Source organism: Neofelis nebulosa, chromosome X, assembly GCF_028018385.1.
Source record: "Neofelis nebulosa isolate mNeoNeb1 chromosome X, mNeoNeb1.pri, whole genome shotgun sequence".
NCBI classification, from domain to species: Eukaryota; Metazoa; Chordata; class Mammalia; order Carnivora; family Felidae; genus Neofelis; species Neofelis nebulosa.
In genome coordinates this window covers 28,193,848-28,216,138 of record NC_080800.1, presented here as the reverse complement: position 1 = coordinate 28,216,138, position 22,291 = coordinate 28,193,848, and the positions used below count along the sequence as shown (strand labels likewise).

Genomic DNA, 22,291 nt, shown 5'->3' with positions numbered 1-22,291 from the left:
GGGGCTGGTGTTAAATGATTTGAGGGAGAAATGATTTGAGGGAGAGTTGAAGAGCTTTGCTTTGGATTGCATGTTGTCACTGCCTGGGAATAACTCTGTGATTGGTAGCTTAATAAATCTGTCCTGGAATGAAGGAATACTAGAGTAAATTTGGCAGTAGAATTGATAAAGAAGCAGCACAGAGTCATATTAATGGGGACCGGGAAGTGTTTGGGTTTGTGTGGTTTGGACAGTGTTTATATTTTGTACGTATTCTAACATGGCTATGGAATATAGTGGTATTGTTGTCATGATCCACAATGGTAACAAAGTAGCCTTGTGTGATGTCGATATTCTGTGAAACAATTTATCTTTGACCTGACAAGAGCAAAAAGGTATGGCTGAGTACCAGGTAGCCTCCTTCCTAGCAGAGGCTGGTATTCTCCTCTTTCTGTCGTACGTGTTCAGTGACTGAATAGAACTTTCTTTTGTCAAAATACGGTCCTGGATGTAGCATTAAGAAGACTTTTTATATCAATTATCTTTCGATTCAAACAATGATAATTGCACTGATTTCAATATTACTCATCCATCTGAGTAATTTATAAATGATTTCAATTCTAGAGTATGGGATATTTTTGAACGTAGTTAGTACTGAAATACTTGTTTCTTGTTTTATATGTGTGTGTGTGTCTCTCTGTGTGTGTAGACACGTGTATACACACATACACACACATTTATATTTGAAAGAAAGAGAGCACACCGCAAATACATACCCACGTGTAGACTGCTTTGCACACCATTCTGATTAAAGTGCTGTTATGTTCTGATGATATTTTTTTTCTTTCTGACTCCAAATTCTAGCTAAACCTAAATTAACGGAAGTTATTATAGTCACCATTGGATTTATTTTGATTCATCTTCTAATAGGGATCTAACCGGAATCTTGTGGAGAAGAAAGTATATGATAGACAGGAATGCATTTTGGAAGTAAAGCCATTGCCTCACTCACTATTAAGAAAGAGCATTCTTTATTTTTCAGAGAGCTAAGGAAGAGGCCCAGCAAAAAGAAGCAAAAGTGAAACTCCTTACCGAGTCCGTCAATAGTGTCATAGCTGAGGCTCCCCCTGCAGCACGAGAGGCCTTACAGAAGGAACTTGACACTCTAACCACCAACTACCAGTGGCTCTGCACCAGGCTCAATGGAAAATGCAAGACCTTGGAAGTCAGTTGCTTTTCTTGATCTTTATTCATTATGTGTCAGTTTATGGTCATGTATGATGCTCCGCGATTAAGAACGTGAACACTGGTGTAAGACTGCTTAGGCTTGAGCATTTCTATTTCAGGTACTTAGCCTATTGCTCAGTAAATGTGAGCAGTTCTAATTCTAATTCTTCTTACTACTACCATTATTATTAGGTCACAAAAATCTTACAGGTTTTCTCAAGATTTATAGAAGCCGGTCTTTACTTTTTCATATATTTGAATGTGCATAAGATCGTAAGTATTTTAGAAAGGCGTTTCATGGAGAAGTGTACTTTATTATAATTGTTTTTAATAACCGCTATGCCCTATAGAGTTCTTCACAGGACATGTTGCCTGGCTCTTTGGGAAGGACATTTTACATTATACTTATTATCCTAAGTGCTGCTTTATCTTCTTCACATGCTCCTACCCCTTAGATTATGCTTATCTGGAAATAGTTGATAAATAATTCATGTGTCTCAAATGATTACTGTGTTACTGCATCAAAAATAAGTTATGATCCTCCTTGTGAAAATACTGTTTACTAACAGTAAGGGTGGTGCCCAGGGGCAGAAAACTTTACCTAGCACTAAAAGCTGATGCTGCCAGATACTGCTCACTAGCTGGCCTTTAAGTCCTCCTCCCCCACATGAAGTGAGTCATTTCCGTGAATATAGTTGGTAAAGAATTTATATATATTCCAACCAAGTGGAGAGGAAATAAAAAGGGACTGGGTGGCTTTATAATTTCAAATAGAAGAGGTCATAAGTGTGATCACAGATGAGAAATAGAGGGATAGTCCAATAGTCTTGGACATTTTATTAACATAAAAATAAAAGACACCTTTAGAAAACATATCCCAAAATAGATTTCTGAGGGATTAGCATATCTTTTAAATGGACCACATGGCCAACAGGAAGCAAAGAATGATAATGACGTAAAGAAATTAAGAACAGGGGTGCCTGGGTGGCGCAGTCGGTTAAAGCGTCCGACTTCAGCCAGGTCACGATCTCGCGGTCCGTGAGTTCGAGCCCCGCGTCAGGCTCTGGGCTGATGGCTCGGAGCCTGGAGCCTGTTTCCGATTCTGTGTCTCCCTCTCTCTCTGCCCCTCCCCCGTTCATGCTCTGTCTCTCTCTGTCCCAAAAATAAAATAAAAAATGTTGAAAAAAAATTAAAAAAAAAAAAAAAAGAAATTAAGAACAGAAGAAAGTATTTAAATGTTTCATTTAAATATTGTCAGAAAGCAATTTCCTAGATAATCAAAGTGCCTCCCTCATGGAGCATATAGTGAATTAGTTCTGACTTCCCTGAAACTCCATGTCATACGTTTCCTTCCCTTCCCATTCTTTCTTGTATTTTCTGTAGCGCTCAGACAACAGATTTTGCTTTGTCTCTCTGTCTATTTGTTTGAGTATGGTTGAACACAGTGTGACAATAGTTTCAAGTGTAAGCGTAGTGATTCAACAACGCCATGCATTGTGCTATGCTCGTTACAAGTGCGGCTACCATCTGTCACCATATGCTATTATCTAAAGGTTTCCCCTTAATATTGTCTGTATTTCCATTTCCGTCTATTGGATTCTGTGTATTTTTCTGAAATCCGTCTTCCATTTCTCAAATGATCTCTTCAACTGACTATTATATATGTCATCCTTTGATATATAAATATACTCATCTCTATATACACATCATCCTCTATATGTGTGTGTGTATAATTTTCTGTTTTTTCAAAACCTTATTTTCCATTTCCTGAGATTTCACTTACTTATTTTGAAGTTTATCTCTTCTTTTATACACTCTTCTGGTTATGCATAATTAATTCTATTCCTTTTGTGAAACAATTTAAACCTATGCAGTTCTTTTGGTTGAGAAGTCTCTGTGAGTCATGAGCATGAAAGACTTTTGGTTTCCCAATAACTGTCACCAACCATGTCAGACATCAATTTCTGCCCAGTAGTTGGCTTCCTCATCACTATTGCAGTCTGACACCATGACTTTTCATTCACTTTTAATTATTAAAATTTAGTCTTATTTAAATTTTGATCTCATAGTTTATTAACATCTTCCATTAGTTTAGGTTAATCTCTGGCTTCAGCAAATTATACAGAGGTGGGAGAGAGAAAAACAATGATCGTAGAGTCCCTCCCTTCCAATAAGTTTGTGGGTAGTGATCATATTGTGTTGCTTTAAGGGGAGGTTAATGAGGAGAACGTATACTCTTCATATCAATGTCCTTTTCTTTGCTGGTCACAACTGTTGTACCCTCTCATTAACACTCACAGACACCTGTTATGATGAATATGTTATCACCAGATTTAGTAGGTTATCACCACTGATTTTTCTGGCTTGTTCTCTATAGACTTGGTGTGGTCTTTTGGGGATCCATATTCATATAGACTGTGAATCCCCAAAAGGATCTTCTCTGCATTCTCGGTACCTTGGAGTATTCAACACAATTTCAGGCTGACTCTTGCCAGTAGCTTTAAACCACATTCTCTTGATAGTTACTTCCTTTAAGCCCATGTTTCCATGATACCCTGGAGTCTTACTTCCCCACCACATTTCATCTTAGCCTGCAAACACGGACAGATCCCCATCTCCCATAACTGTCAGAAATTAGAAACTTCCAAGAGTTATCCTTGATTCCTCTTTGGCCATGCCAGAAGCTCAGGAGGGAATGCATACCGACAATCTTTTTCTGAACGTACCCACCCATTTGATGAGTGAAATTATTTTAGATCCTTTAAAGAAAAGGGACCAGATGGGTTTCTCTTAAACACTGCAATAAAAAGTTGAGGGGAAAGGATTGCCTCAGAGGCCTGTGGCTGGCTCAGTTGGTAGAGCATGTGACTCTTTATCAGGGTTGTAAGTTCGAGTCCCACGTTGGGTGTAGAGATAACTTTAAAAAAAAAAAAAAAGAATTGCCTCACTTTCCAATTCTCCCCCCTGCACATCCTCCATTGCCCCTGCATCAGCGCCCTGTCTTTAGCCACAGCTTATGAAAGCATGTAGCAGAAGTTTCTATTCTAACATAGAATGCAGGGAAGTTAATCCTTTCATTTCTTAAGTATGAGCTCTAGTTGCCAATCTCAAGAAAAATAGATCCTACTGGCAACTTCTAACACCAGGCTAAACTTATTTATTATAAAATTCTTCATAATTGCACTGTCTTTAGATTATAACTTGTGGATTCTACCATTCTGTATAACTAGTGACTGTCTTGAATGGCAGGGAATTTCCTCACATGGCTTGTAATTTTTGTGTATGTTTGAGCTCACCTTTAGTAGGAATTGTTTTACTAGACATCCTTTATCCTCTGGTCCTTAAGAGTTTTTTCCTAGTGTTTCTACCAGAGTCTTAGAAATCTTATATTCTACTCTCGGGTGTGATATAAACTTAGCTTTCAGCTTTTTGTGTGTGAATCCTTATTTTCCAACCAAAATCCAAAGGATTCTCAGCCTCCTTGCTAATTCCTTTTACTCCAGTGGGTAGGGATTTTATAGCTCTTGTTTTCAGGATAGGTGACACACAACTTTATGCTTTTCCATCTCCCTGAAATGCATGAGACCAGTGCCTCTCTTTTCATCCCAAGTTAGTGTTGAATATGCTAGCTTTTATGTCATATATCCTGTTCTGATATTCCAGTATTTTGGTAAGCTTGGCCTCCCCACTTCTACCTGTGCTTAATTTCCCTCTTTGTTTCTGCTGCTTAAGGATTTTCATATTTCATAGTACAGCCATGAACTCAAATATTTTCCTTTGTAATTTATCTAGCATTTCAATACTACTGAAGGAGGGAGTGGAGGGATTATCATATCAGCTCAATTCACCATTTTGAATGGAAGTTTCCTTTATTGTTTGTAATCTCTTCAGAGCCAGTGTGAGTTCTGTGATTTCAGAGTAGTTTTACGTTCCAAACTGTTAAGCTTAACAGTTATTCCAAGTGGCTTTTAGCCCTAATTCAGGCTGCAAGACTACATTTTATTTTGCAAAGGTGACCTGTAAAGCCAGTACATTCAGCCTCTCCAGCTGTGCCCTTCAGATACGTTGAGGACACAAGGGGCCATCCATCGTGATGGTTAAATCAGCAAGGTAGTTCATTACCTCAATCTGCACCAAAGTTAATAAGACACATTACCAATCACATCTCCTTATCTTCAAAGCTCTAAAGTACCCTCGGGTATTTAAGGAGGTATTTATATTTTCCCACTGGGATCTCTGCCCAGAAGGAAGACAGCCTGTAGTCCAGCAGGAGCTGGAAATGACCCAGATTTAAGATTTCTAGCACCTTTTAAAACAAAATACTTAATTTCACTTTCTATATTAAACTGCCCACAAGATACCAAGCAAGTAGTATTGGGTGGCAAGGCAGGTTAAGACTGATGCTTTTCATCAATCGGAGAGGGAATGTACCTCCTTCCATCATTTGCATGGATTATAAACAAAGTGAAAATATGGGAAATCTGATAGAATGTTTGGTTTCTCTTGAAATAAAACTTCCTTCCTTGGCTTTATTTTTAATGGTATTAGGGGGTGGATAGTGGGATGTGGTGATTGCACTACTGTATTTATAGGTTTGCCCAATATTTCCCATCTCAAAGCTAATGGAAAATGACCATTTTTGTATTCTTATCCTCTAGCACATCTTCCTACTTTTTCCCCAACATCTATAACCATAATCCAGAAATTTGGCTTGATTATTTCTTTGCTTAAAAATGTTTTATCACACACATATGAATATCTAAATAATATGTTGCTCAGTTTTGCTTGTTTGGGCATTGCAAACAAATCATAACATATAACATTTAGTTTTCTAGGGCTTGCCCATTTTGCCCAACAGTTTTGTGTCTGAGACTCTTCCATGTTGTTCTGTGTGATGAAATTTCCATTTTTACTTCTATGTTCTCTGTTTAAATGTAATACAGTGTATTTATACATTCTCCTGTTAGCAGACACCAAGGCTGTTCTAAAAAATGTTGGTTATTACAAAAAGTGCTGAAATGAATACTCTCTTAACTGTCTTTGTCGTCTACACAAAGCAGTTCCTCTGAGGATGTGTACCTAACAGTGGAGTTGCTGAATTGTTGCCTATGTGAATATTCACCTTAGTGAGAATGACAAATTGTTTTCCAAAATGGTCATTCCAATTTATACACCCACCAGCAATAAATATAAATTTTTGTTAATGCATATCTTCTCTTACACTTGAAATTGTTAAACTTCTCACTTGTGTCAGTCAGTCAACATGGCATGCGTATCACATTGTAATCTTGAGTTACATTCCCTTGATTACTAATAAGGATGAACATATTTTCATATGTTTATTGGGTACACATGTATCTTTTTCTTTGAAATGCTGGTTCAGGTTTTCCTTTCATTTTCTATTGGGATGTCTGTTCACCTTTAATTGATTTGTTGACATTCGTTTCTTACTTACCTGTTACAAATTTTGCAATTGTTTTCTTCAAGTTTGAGGCTGTTTTTCAATGTCTTTATGGTGCCTTTTGATGAATAGAAGGGTTTATTTCTACTGTAATCACATTTATTCATTTCTGTCTTATGGTGTTTTTTTTTTTTTTTTAACAAAACATCTTATTTAAGATCTCCTTTCCCATACCCAAAGTCAAAGAATACTTTTTTATGTATTCTGGTTGCAATCCTAAAGTTTTGCTTTTTTTATATACGAGTATGTTTGTTTATTACAGTCATCATTTTTTAATACATATTGCAAGCCATTTAAAAATAGTCATAGCCTTGAAATAGTTACTAGTCATATTCCTGTTAATATACCTGAAAGAAATAATTTGAAATAGGGAAGAATATCCATATCCCCTGATGATGCTCGCCTCAAATTTATAATAGCGAATAAAACTAAAAATAGTCTAACTACCCAAAAAGTGTTGATTGTTAAGAAAACAAAAGTATAGCCACTTTAATGAAATTTGAGATTTTCATTAAAAATGTCTTCTTCGTAATATGGAAAAATTATATGGTGTAAGGTTTCAAGAGCACTATAACTAAATCTGTACTCTAATGTTAACTATCAAATTACTTACATGTGGTAAACTTTAAAGGAGGTCACAGAAAAGTGGTCATGGTTAATGTTTTGAGATGTTAGATTTGTATATGCATTTTTAGGTGTTCTTTTATTTCTTTTATTTTCCATACTCTGTTGTTGATGAATCATTTTTCTATTTAGAAAAAGTAAATCACTGACCCTGTAATTAATTTCTGTAATAGAAGGTTTCCTTAATGATTAGTAATTATAAACATATTAGATGATCAGCATGACCAAGGTGAATGATGTGAAATAAACATGTTCTATTTTCAGAGTTTTACAAATGGAAATTCCAAAGTGTCAAGTCACTTTTGTATGAAATATTTCATCTGTGCTATGTATTTCTTTCTTAGGAAGTTTGGGCGTGCTGGCACGAATTATTGTCATACTTGGAGAAGGCAAACAAGTGGCTAAACGAAGTAGAATTCAAACTTAAAACCACGGAAAATATTCCTAGTGGAGCTGAGGAAATCTCTGAGGTGCTGGATGTAAGTGGTGAATTAATCTAGACGATCATAATTGATATGCACTGGACGCCCAGTACCAAGTAGAAAGTACAGAGCATACTTGCTAATGCCTCCCCGCACCCCACACTGGCACTTTGGGTGAAGCCTTTGCGTCTTCTAGAAACCTTCAAGGTTTTAAAGAGGCTTTAAATAACCTCTTCCAAAGGACATCTGTCTTCTTCTGAATTATGAGGTTCTCTGTTGCCACTTTTCTTTACTGCGTCAATCTTCCACATCCAGACCTGCAAAGACAGTTTGAATGCACAGGCTTCCTCCTTTGCAGTAGAGCTAAACGGGACGATAATATAAAACGTTATTTCCGGGGCGCCTGGGTGGCGCAGTCGGTTAAGCGTCCGACTTCAGCCAGGTCACGATCTCGCGGTCCGTGAGTTCGAGCCCCGCGTCAGGCTCTGAGCTGATGGCTCAGAGCCTGGAGCCTGTTTCCGATTCTGTGTCTCCCTCTCTCTCTCTGCCCCTCCCCCGTTCATGCTCTGTCTCTCTCTGTCCCAAAAATAAATAAAAAACGTTGAAAAAAAATTTTAAAAAAAATAAAATAAAATAAAATAAAACGTTATTTCCAGTGTAAAAGCTACACTTACTGCATTGAAATATACTTTTATTATTTTTTTGAGCCATACTTTTAAATTATTTAAAAGCATGAATTTGTACCTTACGCAATGTTGTGAAGTATCAAATGGGCATGCTCTGATATTAGAAATATATCCTTAAAATGTACTACGTTTTCTGTGCTACAGAATCTTAGTACCCTCTCAAGTTTTATTTTGAAGACCTTTCAACAGTAAAATTTAAAGGAATTTGCATGTATAAACTTTGATTTATGTGAACTTAGAACAACAATTTATGTTCTGTCCATCTTATTGTACTTTTGGTTACCCTTCATATATGATGAATGTGTAGTTTAGCTGTGTGGTTTTATTTAGGCCCATTTGCAATGCAGTCCCTGTGTAAATATGCTAAAGTGAGGTACCTAAATTAAGATGGGAAGAAAATTGGGAAAAATGATTCCTTAGATAGCATTGAGGCTCTGGCATGTTAGAACAGAAACCTAAACATCATATATCCAGCTTACTGCTTTCCTCAAGAGAATTGTAGAACCTGAAGAGGGATCGGAGAACAATGAGCGTGGTCAGAAATGGACCCTAATGTTGGTCCTGCCCTCTTCAGAGGTGTGAACTGATGAAGCCTTCCTTGTGAGTCAGCCATGTGATGCATCTTCCAAAAAAGAGGCAGCACACACAGTGCATTGGTAGAAGAAGCATGGTGGCCAGAGCAAGGGGTGTGACGATGCAGCTATCCTATTAAATTATCAGATGGAAGGACTTCATTCTTATCTTTCTTGCCTTTCAGTCCAAAGATGGCTGCTCCACTTGAAAGCTGTGTGTGTGTGTGTGAAAAGTATGAAGGGCAAAGGGATTTTTTTCTAAATGTTACAACTTGTTTTTTCTTTTTTTAATTTGGGAGGGGAAACTGCTCTTGAATTTCTACCTGTGTATATTGTCAGAATCACGTCAGTTAGCCATCACTAGCTATAAAAGACGTTGAGAAATTGAGTATTTTGTCTTTCCAGGTGTAAAAGTAGAGGACATCACAGAAGAAGGTGGTTGTGAATAACTTTTAAGTACCCCAGCCCACAGTCCTGCCACAAGCCCATGAAGATATACCTGCGAAAACATCCTATGTTTGAATAACAATGATCTTTGATGTTTGATGATCCCAATTACGTATTGCTTGAAATTGCTTTTCACTTAATGATCTTGTAAATAAGAAGATACTAAGCATTTTGTGTTAATTCAATATATTTAGCGAAAGAAGGGAAATAGTAATTATTGCAAATGTGTTTCAGTCACTTGAAAATTTGATGCAACATTCAGAGGATAACCCGAATCAGATTCGCATATTGGCACAGACCCTAACAGATGGTGGAGTCATGGATGAACTGATCAATGAGGAACTTGAGACGTTTAATTCTCGTTGGAGAGAACTACATGAAGAGGTATGACGATAAGAGTGAAAAATCTTTTCAAATGGTTCCCATCGCTGATAAAATGAAGAGTACTTTCAATATTAGCTCAGCTTCCAGGTTTAAGAAATTGTCACGTGCTAAACATGAGTAGATTATTTACATGCACCCTTTAGTATTTTATCTTACAGACACATTATAAAGTATGGGTTTTAACGGGAAACTGAGACGTGCCAAATATAGTAATGTGCTCCAGTTCACAAACAGACAAGTTAGTCTAGGGTTCTATGTCAGATCTTAACTGACCACAGAATTCTTTTCCCTTCCCAAAGTTACCCAGCATGTGTAGGTACCCCCGTCGCTTTCTCCCTCTCCCCTGACCTTCCTCCCTCTCTGCCCACCTTTGTCAATGCATGCACACACATGTTATTGTCATGTGTGATGGGTTAGTAGTGCGTGTGATCCTATTACCACTCTAGAAATAGTTAATTCTTCCCAAGTACTATTAAAGAGTTTTAACTTACATATAACAGAGGAATTTTCATACTTAAAATTGATAGTGTGTGTTTTTTTTAATTTTTAAATCAAAATTAGGAGAAAATAACCCATTACTCCCAATCAAATAGTGTTTTGTGTACACTCTCCTAAATCAAGAATGGATTGTCAACAAGAAAAACGTAGGTCATAATGAAGTTTAGTTTTATATCCACTTACTGAGTATGTCTATAACATGTGAGACCATGTTCTAAGGTTAAGTAATAAGTAGGGAAAGTTCTTCTCCTTCATTACTTATAGACACTGAGTAGTTACACAAAAAGTCACTGATTTCTTAGTGTGTTCGGGACATAAAAACAAATACTATCCTTATAAGATGCAAAAAGGTGTGTTTAAAGGTTAATCACAGAGGGTTCGAGAACCCAGAAAAAGGGTGCACACCTGTGTGGGTCGGCATTGGAAGGCGTTTGGCATACCTTTCCCAGAGAAAATTCACTGTAAATGACATTTTAAAAGTAGAGTAGGAGATTGCCAAATGGGCAAGTGTAAGAGGGTGATTCCAGATGGGTAGACATACACGTTCAAACACTTGGAAATATGAGGGGGGTTATATATGCACATCTGCAAACCATTTGGTTTTGTTGGAGCATAAGGTACAGGTGGAGGAGCGTCTGAAGGCAGTATTGAACAAGTAGGCAGGAGCGAGGCTGCTGACAGAGATCTCTGCTTCTCAAACAGTCTGGTCTATAACCATGCACTCAGGAAACAAACTGAAGGGTTTAAAATGTAAGGGGGAAGGAGAAGAGAGGTGCCTCATTCAGATCGCATTACCCCCACAGAGGCCATGGAGAGTATGTGGTGTAAGAGATAGGGGGATGGCAGGTAGTGAGACCAAGGAACTAGTGATATTTTTAGCTCAGTTGAAGGCAAGGGCAGTAGTGACAGGTACAGTGAAAATGAAACATCTAGGAGACCATCTAGGTTTCTGATTCAGGTGACTGGGTATCTCTTATTTTTCATAAACAAGATGGAGAAAATAAGAAAAAAAGAAAGCAAGTTTGGAGGTGAAAAATCACATGTCACTTTTTTATCTCCATTGATCCTGAAGTGCCTGCTTAAGTTTGATACCAACTAAAAGCAATCCCTGAGTCAAGGACTTGGGCGCTGGTAGTCGGTTTGGAAGATAATACCAAGAAGGACAAGTGAGGGAGTGGGGGGGAGTGGCGGAATGAAAGCTTGGAAGGTTGATGAAGGGTACTTTTATCAGTGAGTTTCCACTGTGAGTGACAGGGTAGTCCAACTGGGAGCTTTATGGAAATCATGTAGAACACCAGTGCTCCAGAACTTGCTCAGAATTGTCCCCCTGAGCTCATGGAAATTCGAGTGTTTATTCACCAATTTCCCCCTCTTTTTGTTGGAGGATTGCCCTCAGGTGCTTAAAATCCCAGCACTTCTTGGCTGTTGAGGGCAGTCAAAGTATGAAGTGTGTGTGCTTCCAGGGGGAATGTTATAGTGTTAGCAGAAACTGGCCACCATAGCTTCAGGTGAACTCAGAGCCATTGAGGGTAAGGGGTTATGTGGTAGGGTATCAACGAAGTTGACTGTAGTACCGACAAGGTGTCTAGGTGGGGACATTCTGTAAGTCAGTAAAAGAGAGATCCATCCACACGTCTGGAGTTAGAGTGATCCACACTAGTTTTACAGATGTAGGATTTACCAGGCCACGTGCTAGTTAAAACTGTAAAGTTCATGGCATCACCCCAGGTAAGCCAAAAGAAGATGAATCACGGACAGTATTTAGGCATTATACATAAAATTAAGGGTTAGGAAATGGTGTTGACAAAGGCAACGAGAATGAACGGTCACAGAGGTATAAGGAGACTCAAGTTGAAAGCAGGGTGCTTAAGAGGTACCAGTTTATTAAGACAAGGCATGAAAAAATTGTCAAATACAATAGAGGGGCCTGGTAAGGTGAAGACACAATTGGGCAAAAAGGACATAACTTATGACATTTACCACAACACTTCTGATGGAGTTTCCCTGAGGACAGTGAGAACAATGCCGAGGCATTACAGAAGACATTGGGGAAGAGGAGGGGGAAGGCAAGTTTGCACCATTGGCTGCAGAGGGAAAGAAAGATCCTAAGGGGGATGGTATCCCCCTAAGCTACGATCCTATGTTAGGAAAGTATGCAGGAAACCTTTGGTTATTTCAGTGAGGGAGAAGTTTGATCACGTTTGTAAATTGAAAAGAAGTCTGGAATAGGAGAACCCCCAGATCTCACAGAGGGGTAGGTGACGGTGGGGCAGATGAGTGTGAAGGTCGCTTGCAGGGATCTTCTGAATGGTTTTTAATCCTGCCACTTTCTTTCTTGAGTAGTTTAGTCAGCCTTTATCCATATCAGTACAAAGGGTTGGAAAGGGGATTCCCAACAGTCCCTTGGCCTTTCACCCTTGTTGCTGTGTTACTGGACGTGAATAAGAGGAGTTATTCATAGGTGGCAACTAATTCAAAGTTCATTTAAATTTGGAGTTTGATGCAGAGTTGGAATGTGCTTTTATTTATATTTGAATGTTAGTGTCAAGTCAGAAATCGTGTTTCAAGCAAAAAAATCAAAAGTCATGTTGTAAAAACCAACCCTGGCTAAGCTGTGAAAAGGCCCAAATTGTAATCATTAACAGTGTGCAGTCTATCTGTTCTATCCTTAGGGACAGATCATTCTCTGACCCGACCTTGGCATCAGGCTCATTTATGTAATATTCTTGCATACCTTGAGTAACACAAAAATGACTTCTGTTTGACCTGTATTGCCAAGGTCTTTGGTGCAGAACCAGGCATTTTCCCCAAATGAATAAAAATTCACCTCAGAAACAAACCTTGATTGAACACCTCCTCTGCTGTATCCAAACTGAGTTGTTAAATCACTGAATATTGAATCAGAAAAACTTTGGTTGCGCTAGTCCCTTTCTCGGTGTTAGGGTTAGACAGGTCACAGAAACAACACAGTAACTTGAACGGGGAAGGTTTAATACAAGTAACTATAAACTATCTGCTGGGAATTAATTTTTAAGAGAAAATCGAAGACAACTCAAAAAGAATACCCTAAGGTGGAGGCATAGTACCCAAGGAAGGAACTGATGAGGAAAGCGAGGAGCTCTACACAAGGCTGGGATTCAAACCTGTTTGGCAAGAGTGTGACTCCAGCCCATGAGATGGCAAAGAAATTGTCTGGGCTGACCCCACCAGAGCTAGTACATAGTCAGTGGGCTGAAGCCTGTGTCAACAGAATCTTGGAGTGCCGTGCGGATAAAATTCACGGGGAAGTAGCCTGTGGGGGATGCCCTTGAATTGCTGGGAGGCCGGAGGGTGTGCCTGTTGCGCTTGCTAGGAAGCTACCTGTGGCCAATGCTATTGAACTTAGGGAAACCAGCTTGGACGCCAGGAAGCTGCCTATGGATTTGCCACCCATGATGAACCTGCTACTGGGGCACGTGCAGAGCTTCTCAGAAGGCATCAGTAGAGGGTAATGCTGAAATTTCTGGGAGGGAGAGTTGGGAACAGAGGAGTTAAGCTTCGCTAGGTATCCTATGGGTCAACACAGAGCCACGGAAGCGAAAGAGAAGTGAAACAGAAAAGTCTTTACTTCCCCCAGTGTTACTCCAGTGCCCTCTACTGACAAGGTTTAGCATCATTCCAGTCGGCAAAAGAGAAACACTCTAGTATCACAACCAATTGTTTAGAGGCAGTGAGTTGATAACTGGCACATCCCTGTTATAACTCATCAGCTATGCGACCTTGGGTAATTTTTTCAAGTTTCCATTTTCTCGTCTCTGATAACATCGCCTGTTTCATAGGGATCTCCTGAGCAAAATACAAAATACTGTGTGGAAAGTGCTTACTATAGCACTAAGAGCATAGTATGTATTCAATAAATGAATGCCGTTTTATTTTTACTAGGTTGTTTGCTATAGTACCTATCCTCAAAGCAATGTGTGTGGATTCTTTTGTGTTTTGTGTGTATGTGTGTGCATCCCACCAAGGTCATGGATAAACAAAGAAATACATATATTCCAATATGAAAAACAGTGAAATGCACATACTTTCATTGCTTAGATAAATGCAGAACACTGGTAAAAGGATTTTTTATCATACCCTAAGTCTTAAAATTGGAAAGTCTTTACTTATGCCCCAATAGTCTATCAGGCATAATGTTGTAAAAATAAATAAGTTGAAATTAACTTAAAACCGGTATCAGTCCTGGCTATGCTAATATGAGATATCTAACCAATAATAACCTGAGAGTAATTTGGCAGTCAGAAAAAGGCAAGTTTGGTGCTTTAGAAAAAAAAAACAAAACATATGTTGGAGATAATATTCTTCTCAAATTCCTTTGTGCTAGTCTTTAATCTGCTGCGCCTTTAAAGATATGATGTTGAGTTAAAATGATGGGTAGTGACAGAGTTTTCCTCTTTCTCAGAGTATAAGCTGGGTTCTTTGGGCATTTCCAAACTACTTAGGTAATAGAGAAATACCTAATAATTTATTAGTTAAATTAATCATTTGGGTGTTCCCACTGAATATTTAGTTGAGAAGACTAATGTTTGGTTCAGGGTAGAAAGAACCTTGGGATAAATTATCCAAGGGGCTGAGGAGATAAAATGATTATAGTAATAGTTTTTAAATTGATTTCACTTATTTTCCAAAACCATCTATACAGTGTGTTGGATTGTTATAGTGAAAAATTCTAAATTTAAGCCATAATTTTCTTGTTTTTGTTGTTGTTGTTGGCTAAAGAAAAATGGTTTTTCCATTAATAAACAAAGTGCCCTTTGAAGATGAGCCTTAGCCCATTTTCTTCTCAATTAAATGCCCATGTCAGAGGTTTGTGGATTTTTTTTATATTGCCCACCTAATGTTTCTTATAGCTGCAATTATGCAGAGCAAAGGAAACATTCAGTTGCCTGTTAAATCGATCAAACAGCCAGAGTTTTTATTGCCTATGAATATTTAAGAGATATGCTAGATCCCGTTCCTAATTTGAGAGTGTGAGTTTGCATTCAGATAAGTAATAAATTATTTCCATTCCTTGAAAAGGCATCATTCACTCTTCATAATCATATGGCACTAAATTTTCTACTCGTAGTAATGATTTGGAAGATGGTTAGCAAGCCAAGAAACAGCTCCAAAAATCAGACCAAATCATCTGATTTTTACAACTTATTACAGACTAACGGAGCTACAGAAGATTTGTTAGTGATACAGCAAAATACATAATAAGAGCAATAATAGTCTAATGGCTGCAAAGGACCAGTCACTGCTCTAAGTGTTCAGCATGCATTTTTTCATTTGTTGGCGCAATAGCCATATGTTTTAAGGTCCTGTACAACCTCTTGTATAGAAATGGAAATGGTATCAGAGGCCACGGAGATAGTAAGAGGCTATCAAGCATTTAGACCCAAGTCTCTTTGCACTTGGAGCCTGGGCACATGACCATTTGACCATAGTACCTCCAGTCACAATGATCTTTTCCTTATATTAATAGTAAAAGCTGCCTGTGAGAAGTGAATATCGCAGTTCACTGGTTTGCCAATTTCTCAGGAAAGCTTATAGCGTGAGCTTAAAAGTATTAGGGATGGGGCGCCTGGGTGGCGCAGTCGGTTAAGCGTCCGACTTCAGCCAGGTCACGATCTCGCGGTCCATGAGTTCGAGCCCCGCGTCAGGCTCTGGGCTGATGGCTCGGAGCCTGGAGCCTGTTTCCGATTCTGTGTCTCCCTCTCTCTCTGCCCCTCCCCCGTTCATGCTCTGTCTCTCTCTGTCCCAAAAATAAATAAAAAATGTTGAAAAAAAAATAAAAAAAAAAAAAAGTATTAGGGATGACTAAAAGAAATCATCTTAGAGTCCTAAATCTTAAAATCACACATTTAGAAGTCGAAAGTCTTCGCCACTTCTCTTGATGAGTCATTGTTTCATCCTTCTTGTGAATTATTAACAGCCCAACTTCTGTCCCTTTCAAAGTCATCTGTAAATGCTTTCACCTGGCATTAAATAACAGAGTAAAGGAGAAGAGCAAAATCTGAATTCGTTAATTCTGCTTTAATAGTAATTTTAATGATAAGCAGCTTGAGGGACCAATTAATTGTCCCAGGTAATTTTGACTTTCAATTGTTCACTCACTGTCACATCTACATTAGCACAGATAGACCTGAATAGACACATATTGATTGAAGAAAAACTGTAAAGCTGTAAAGCAGTCCAGAAAAATAACTGACAGCATATCAGTCATGAGGCCGACATTTTTATTGGAAAGCCATTTGTCTAATGCTTTATGATTTTTCAATATGTTTACTTCTTGGAAAATATCAACCTATGATAATAGTAATAGCTAATATTTATTGAGTGTTTTTTCATGTCATTCTTTGTGCTAAGCAATGATAAACAGTATAAAACTTAATTCCCACATTAGTTTTATGAGGTAGATTTGATCAGCTTACTTCACAGATGTTGAAATGAAGCGAACTTCCGTTTCCATGGATGAAGCAGACGAAGTATTCTAAAATGCCTTCTGCAAGACATCAAGATACTGGGAAATTTCCAATAAATACACTTTCACATGTTTTTTTTTTTTTTTTTTTTTTTCTCCTGCAAGGAAGGATAAGTTTGCCTTTACGGGAGAGGGAAAAAAAAAATAGATGGAACTGAAGCCATAGAAGTTAGGCAACTATGAGGACTGGCCGTAGCGTTACCCTGGTGTTAAAAACTAGCAACCCATATTTTTGGCCAGCTGGGGCAAAATTCTCTTTGTTAGAAGAGAAAGATGAGTTTCAGGCTCAAGCCACACTGGGGAGCTGAAAAGAGAACCTACACAAGCCTGCTTAAAATTGCTCAGTAAATATTATCTATTACGTCTTCAGTGAGATGATGGGCAGGGGTATTCTGTCTTGTGGCACAAGGTAACAATATAAAAATAGATCCATTTCTCTTCCTACTGAGTCTAGAAGTTATAATAAAAATAGTTATATTCATCTCATCTTAAAATTTGTAAATGTGTGCCTATTCCTGTGACGGTCTGTTATCTCAGTGTGTATTATCAATAAGGGTCAAGGAATTGCCAAAACAAGAGACTAAGTGGCTCTAGGTTGGTAGCACCCTAGCACTAGTCAGGCTCAAATCCACATCTTTTAGAAAGAAAATTGCCCTTAGTATTCCTACAGATTAAATTTGGTGAAATTGGAGCTCACAATAAAAATAACGCACAAGCAAGGGGCGCCCTGGTGGCTCAGTCAGTTAAGCGTCCCACTTCGGCTAAGGTCATGATCTTGTGGTTTGTGAGTTCCAGCCCCGCGTCACGCTCTGTGCTGACAGCTCGGAGCTTGGAGCCTGCTTTGGATTCTGTGTCTCCCTCTCTCCGCTCCTCCCCTTCTCAAGAGCTCTCTCAAAAATAAAACACAAACAACAAAAACAAACACAAATAACCCCCAAGACTTCACGAGGCAAAATCATTGCATAGAACACAGAGCTAATTAAGACCACATCCTCTATAATGTCACATATTAGAATTACCAGATTATTAGTACTAAAGAAGCAGATAAAATATTTAAGGTATAAATGATATTAGTATTAAATACATGAAAAAATTGACAAGATTTGAAAAGATCAAAATAAAACTCCTGAAATTAAAATTAACATGCTAAAACTTAATAAGGATATGTCTAACATTTTTTAAACAGTTGAAGAAAAATTAAGAGGAAATTGAAAAATAATATACAGAGCTTAGAACCAAAAATTAAGGAGGTAGAAAATATGAACAGGAAGACAAAATATCTTTGGGGGCAGATGGTGAACATTTAACTTATGTCTAATGGGAGATTCTGAAGAAGAGAATAAAATAATGAATGGATTTGGCAGAATATGTGAAGCATGTTGAAGAAAAATTTCCAGAGCCAGTGACTAAATCCACTTAACCAGAAGGCACAATGTACGACAGGCAGAATAAATAGAAATCTACTCTTAGACATATCACATTGAAACTGCAGAATTCCAAAGACAAAGATAAATTATATATTAGCAACCAGAGAGGTAAGACAGATCGCCTATGAAGGAATGAATCTTAGACTGACATTAGACATTTTTTATTGAAGTATAATTGGCATATAACATAAGTTTCAGGAATATATCATAATGACTTTATATTATATACCCTGTGATCAGCACATATCTTGTTACCATCCATTACCATGCAAACTTACTTTTTTTCTTGTGATGCAAACTTTTAGGATTTTTTCTCTTAGAAACTTTCACAAATGCACCACAATATTACTGACTGTAGTCAACGTGTATATTATAACCTCCTGACTTATTTATTTTATAACTGCAGGTTTGTAGCTCTTGAACTCCCTTTGCCCACTTTGGTCACCCCCACCTTGCCTCTCCTCTGGCAACCACTTTTATGTTCTATGTATCTATGAGTTTTGTTTTGTTGTATTTCATTTTTTTTTTTTTTAGATTCTACATGTAAGTGAAATCACATGATATTTGTGTTTCTCTGTGTGACTTACTTCACTTAGTGTAATATAGACCCATGGTCCATCTATATTGTTGCAAATGGCAAGATTTCATTCTTTTTAAAAAATTTTTAATGTTTACTAGCTTTTGAAAGAGAGAGAGAGAGAGAAGGAGAGAGGGCGGTGGGTGGAGCAGGGAGGGAGAGTGACTCAGCCAGGTAAGGACAGAGAGAGAGGAATACAGAATCCAAAGCAGGCTCCATACATTCAGTGCAATGCCCGACATGGGACTCAAACCCACAAACTGTGAGATCATGACCTGAGCTGAAATTGGATGCTCAACTGACTCAGCCACCTGGGCATGCCTAGATTTCATTTATTTTTCATGGCTGAGTAGTATTCCATTATCTGTCCGTCTGTCTGTCTCAGTCAAATTCCATTATGAATTAGTACACATTCTCTTCCATTCTTCCATCATTGGGCACTTAAATTGTTTCCATATCTTAGATATTATAAATAATACTGCAGTGAACATAGAGGTGTGTATATCTTTTTGAATTTGTGTTTTCATTTTCTTTGGTTAAATACCCAGAGTTGGATTTGCCGGATCGTATGGTAGTTCTATTTTTAATTTTTTGAGGATCTGCCATACTGTTTTCCAGAGTCGCTGACCAAATTTACTTTCCCACCAATGGTGTACAGAGGTTTCCTCACCAACACTTGTTATTTCTTGTTTTTGTTTTTGTTTTTGTTTTTTTGATAATAGCCATTCTCACAGGTATCAGGTGACATCTCATTGTGGTTTTCATTTACATTTCCCTTTTGATTAGTGATGTTGAACATTTATCTTTTCATGTGACTGTTGGCTACTTGTGTATCTTCTTTGGAAAAATGTCTATAGTGATAACCTGCCCCTTTTTTGTTCACATTGGTTTTTGTGTTTTTTGCTTGTTTGTTTGTTTTTCTTTTTTTTCCTTTTTTTTTTTTTTTTTTGCTGTTTTGTATGAGTTCTTTATATATTTAGGATATTAACCTCTTATCAGATAGACAATTTGCAAATATTTTCCTTCCTTTGGTATGTTGTCATTTCCTTATTTGTTGATTTGTTTTCCTGTGCAGAAGCTTTTTAGTTTGATGTAGTCCTGCTTGTTTGTTTTAGCTTTGGGTGTCTTTGCTTTTGGAGTCAAATCCAAAAAATCATCACCAAGATTGCTGTCAAAGAGCTTACCATTTGTTTTTTCTAGGAGTTTTATGGATTCATGTCTTACAATAAAGTCTTTAATTCACTTTAAGTTAATTTTTGTGTATGGTGTAAGATAGCGTCCAGTTTCTTTCTTTTTTCTTTTTTTCTGCATGTGGCTATCCAGTGTTCATAACACCATTTGTTGAAGAGTGTCTTTTCCACAATTGTTTATTCTTGCCTCCTTTGTTGTAAGTTAATTGACCATATATGTGTGAATTTATTACTGGGCTCTCTATTCTGTACCATTGATTTATGTGTCTACTCTTATGCACAAGCCATCCTCTATTGATTACTATAGTTTTGTAATATACAGTGTGATGCCTCCAGCTTTCTTCTTTTTCTAGGTCTTTGGCTGTTTGGGGTTTTCTGTGGTTCGATACAAGTTTTAGAATTGTTTGTTCTGGTTCTGTGAAAAATGCATTTGGAATTTAGATGGGGATTATGCTGAATCTGTAGACTGTTTTGGGTAATATGGACATTTTAACGAATTAATTTTCCAATCCATGAGCATGGAATGTCTTTTCATTTATTTGTGTCTTCTTCAATTTATTTCATCAATGTCTTGCCAGCTTTCAGTCTATACAGGTCTTTTGCCTCCTTGGTAAATACTCCTAAGTATTTTGCTTTTTTTGATGTAATTGTAAATAGGATTGTTTTGTTCTGTTTTTGAAAGTTCATTTCTCGTGTATAGAATTGCAGCATATTTGTACGCATTGATTTTATATCATGCAACTTTGCCGAATTCATTTTTTTAGTTCTGACATTTTTTGGTGGAGTTTTTAGGGTTTTTATATATATAGTACCATGTAATCTGCAAATAGTGATTTTTACTTCTTTGTTTCCAACTTGGATGATTTTTATTTCCTTTTCTTGCCTAATTACTTGGATCTGGCTAACATGTCCAATACTATGTTGAATAAAAGTAGCAAGAGAGAGAATCCTTGTCTCTTCATCTTAGAGGGAAAGCTTTCACCTTTTTACCGTTGAGTACGATGTTTGCTGTGGGCTTATTACATATGGCCTTTATTATGTTGAGGTATGTTCCCTATATACCCACTTTGTTGAGAGTTATTATCAAGAATGGAAGTCGAATTGTGCCAAACATTTTTGTATTTATTGATGCTATTATATAATTTTTATCCTTCATTTGTTAATGTGGTATATCACATTGATTGATTTATGAATGTTGATCCACACTTGCATCCCCGGAATATATCCCAGTTGATCATAGCGTAGGATCCTTTTTTTTTTTTTTTTAATGTTTATTGATTTTGAGAGAGAGCGAGACCAAGGGAGTGTGAGAGCATACGTGCACAAGTGGAGGAGAGGCAGAGAGAGACAGAGAGAGAATCCCAAGCAGGTTCTGTGCTGTCAGCCCAGAGCCCAACAAGGGGCTCGATCTCAGCACCTAAGCCAAAATCAAGAGTCAGAAGCTTAACTGACCTGAGTCACCCAAGCTTCCTGGTGTATGATCCTTTTAATGTTTTTTTGAATTCAGTTTCCTAATATTTTATTAAAGAATTTTGCATCTTTGTTCATCAGGCATATTGGCCCGTGATTTTCTTTTCTTTTCCTTCTTTTCCTTCCCTTCCCTTCCCTTCCCTTCCCTTCCCTTCCCTTCCCTTCCCTTCCCTTCCCTTCCCTTCCCTTCCCTTTCCTTTCCTTTCCTTTCCTTTCCTTTCCTTTCCTTTCCTTTCCTTTCCTTTCCTTTCCTTTCCTTTCCTTTCCTTTCCTTTTGTGGTGTTCTTACTGGGTTTAGTATCACGGTAAAGCTGGCCTTGTGAAATGTATTCAGAAGCATTCCCTCCTCTTCAGTTTTTTGAAAAAGTTGGACTACAGTTTTGTGTTAGGAGGTTTTTGATTACTGATTCAGTTTTCTTACTAATAACCAGTCTATTCAGATTTTCTGTTTCTTTATGGTTCAGTATTGGAAGATTGTGTGTTTCTAGGAATTTATCCATTGTTGTAGGTTGATTAAATTGTTCATAGTAGTTCCTTAGGATCCTTTGTATTTCTGTGGTGTCAGTTGTAACTTCTCCCCTTTTATTTCTGATTTTACTTATTTGAACGCTTTGTCTCTTCTTGGTGTATCTAGTTAAACATTTGTCAGTTTTGTTTATTTTTGCAAAGAATCATATCTTGGGTTTATTGATTTTTTGTTGTTTTTTTACTGTTTCATTTGTTTTCAACCTAATTTTTATTATTTCCTTCTTCTAACTTTCGGCTTTCTTTGTTCTTTTTCTAGTTCTTTGAAAGGTGAAGTTAGATTTTTTATTGAGATAT

At 37.6% G+C, this 22,291-nt stretch overlaps 1 protein-coding gene across 16 annotated transcripts in view; it reads left to right on the top strand.

Moving 5' to 3' along the window:
- DMD (dystrophin) overlaps positions 1-22,291 on the top strand; it is a 2,138,536-nt gene that overhangs the window by 853,651 nt on the left and 1,262,594 nt on the right. For all 16 annotated transcript variants that reach the window (XM_058713880.1, XM_058713888.1, XM_058713887.1 and 13 more), the window contains 3 exons: positions 1,022-1,204; positions 7,636-7,770; positions 9,653-9,802. In XM_058713880.1, the coding sequence (XP_058569863.1) occupies positions 1,022-1,204; positions 7,636-7,770; positions 9,653-9,802 (468 nt within the window). The remainder of the gene's footprint in view (positions 1-1,021; positions 1,205-7,635; positions 7,771-9,652; positions 9,803-22,291) is intronic.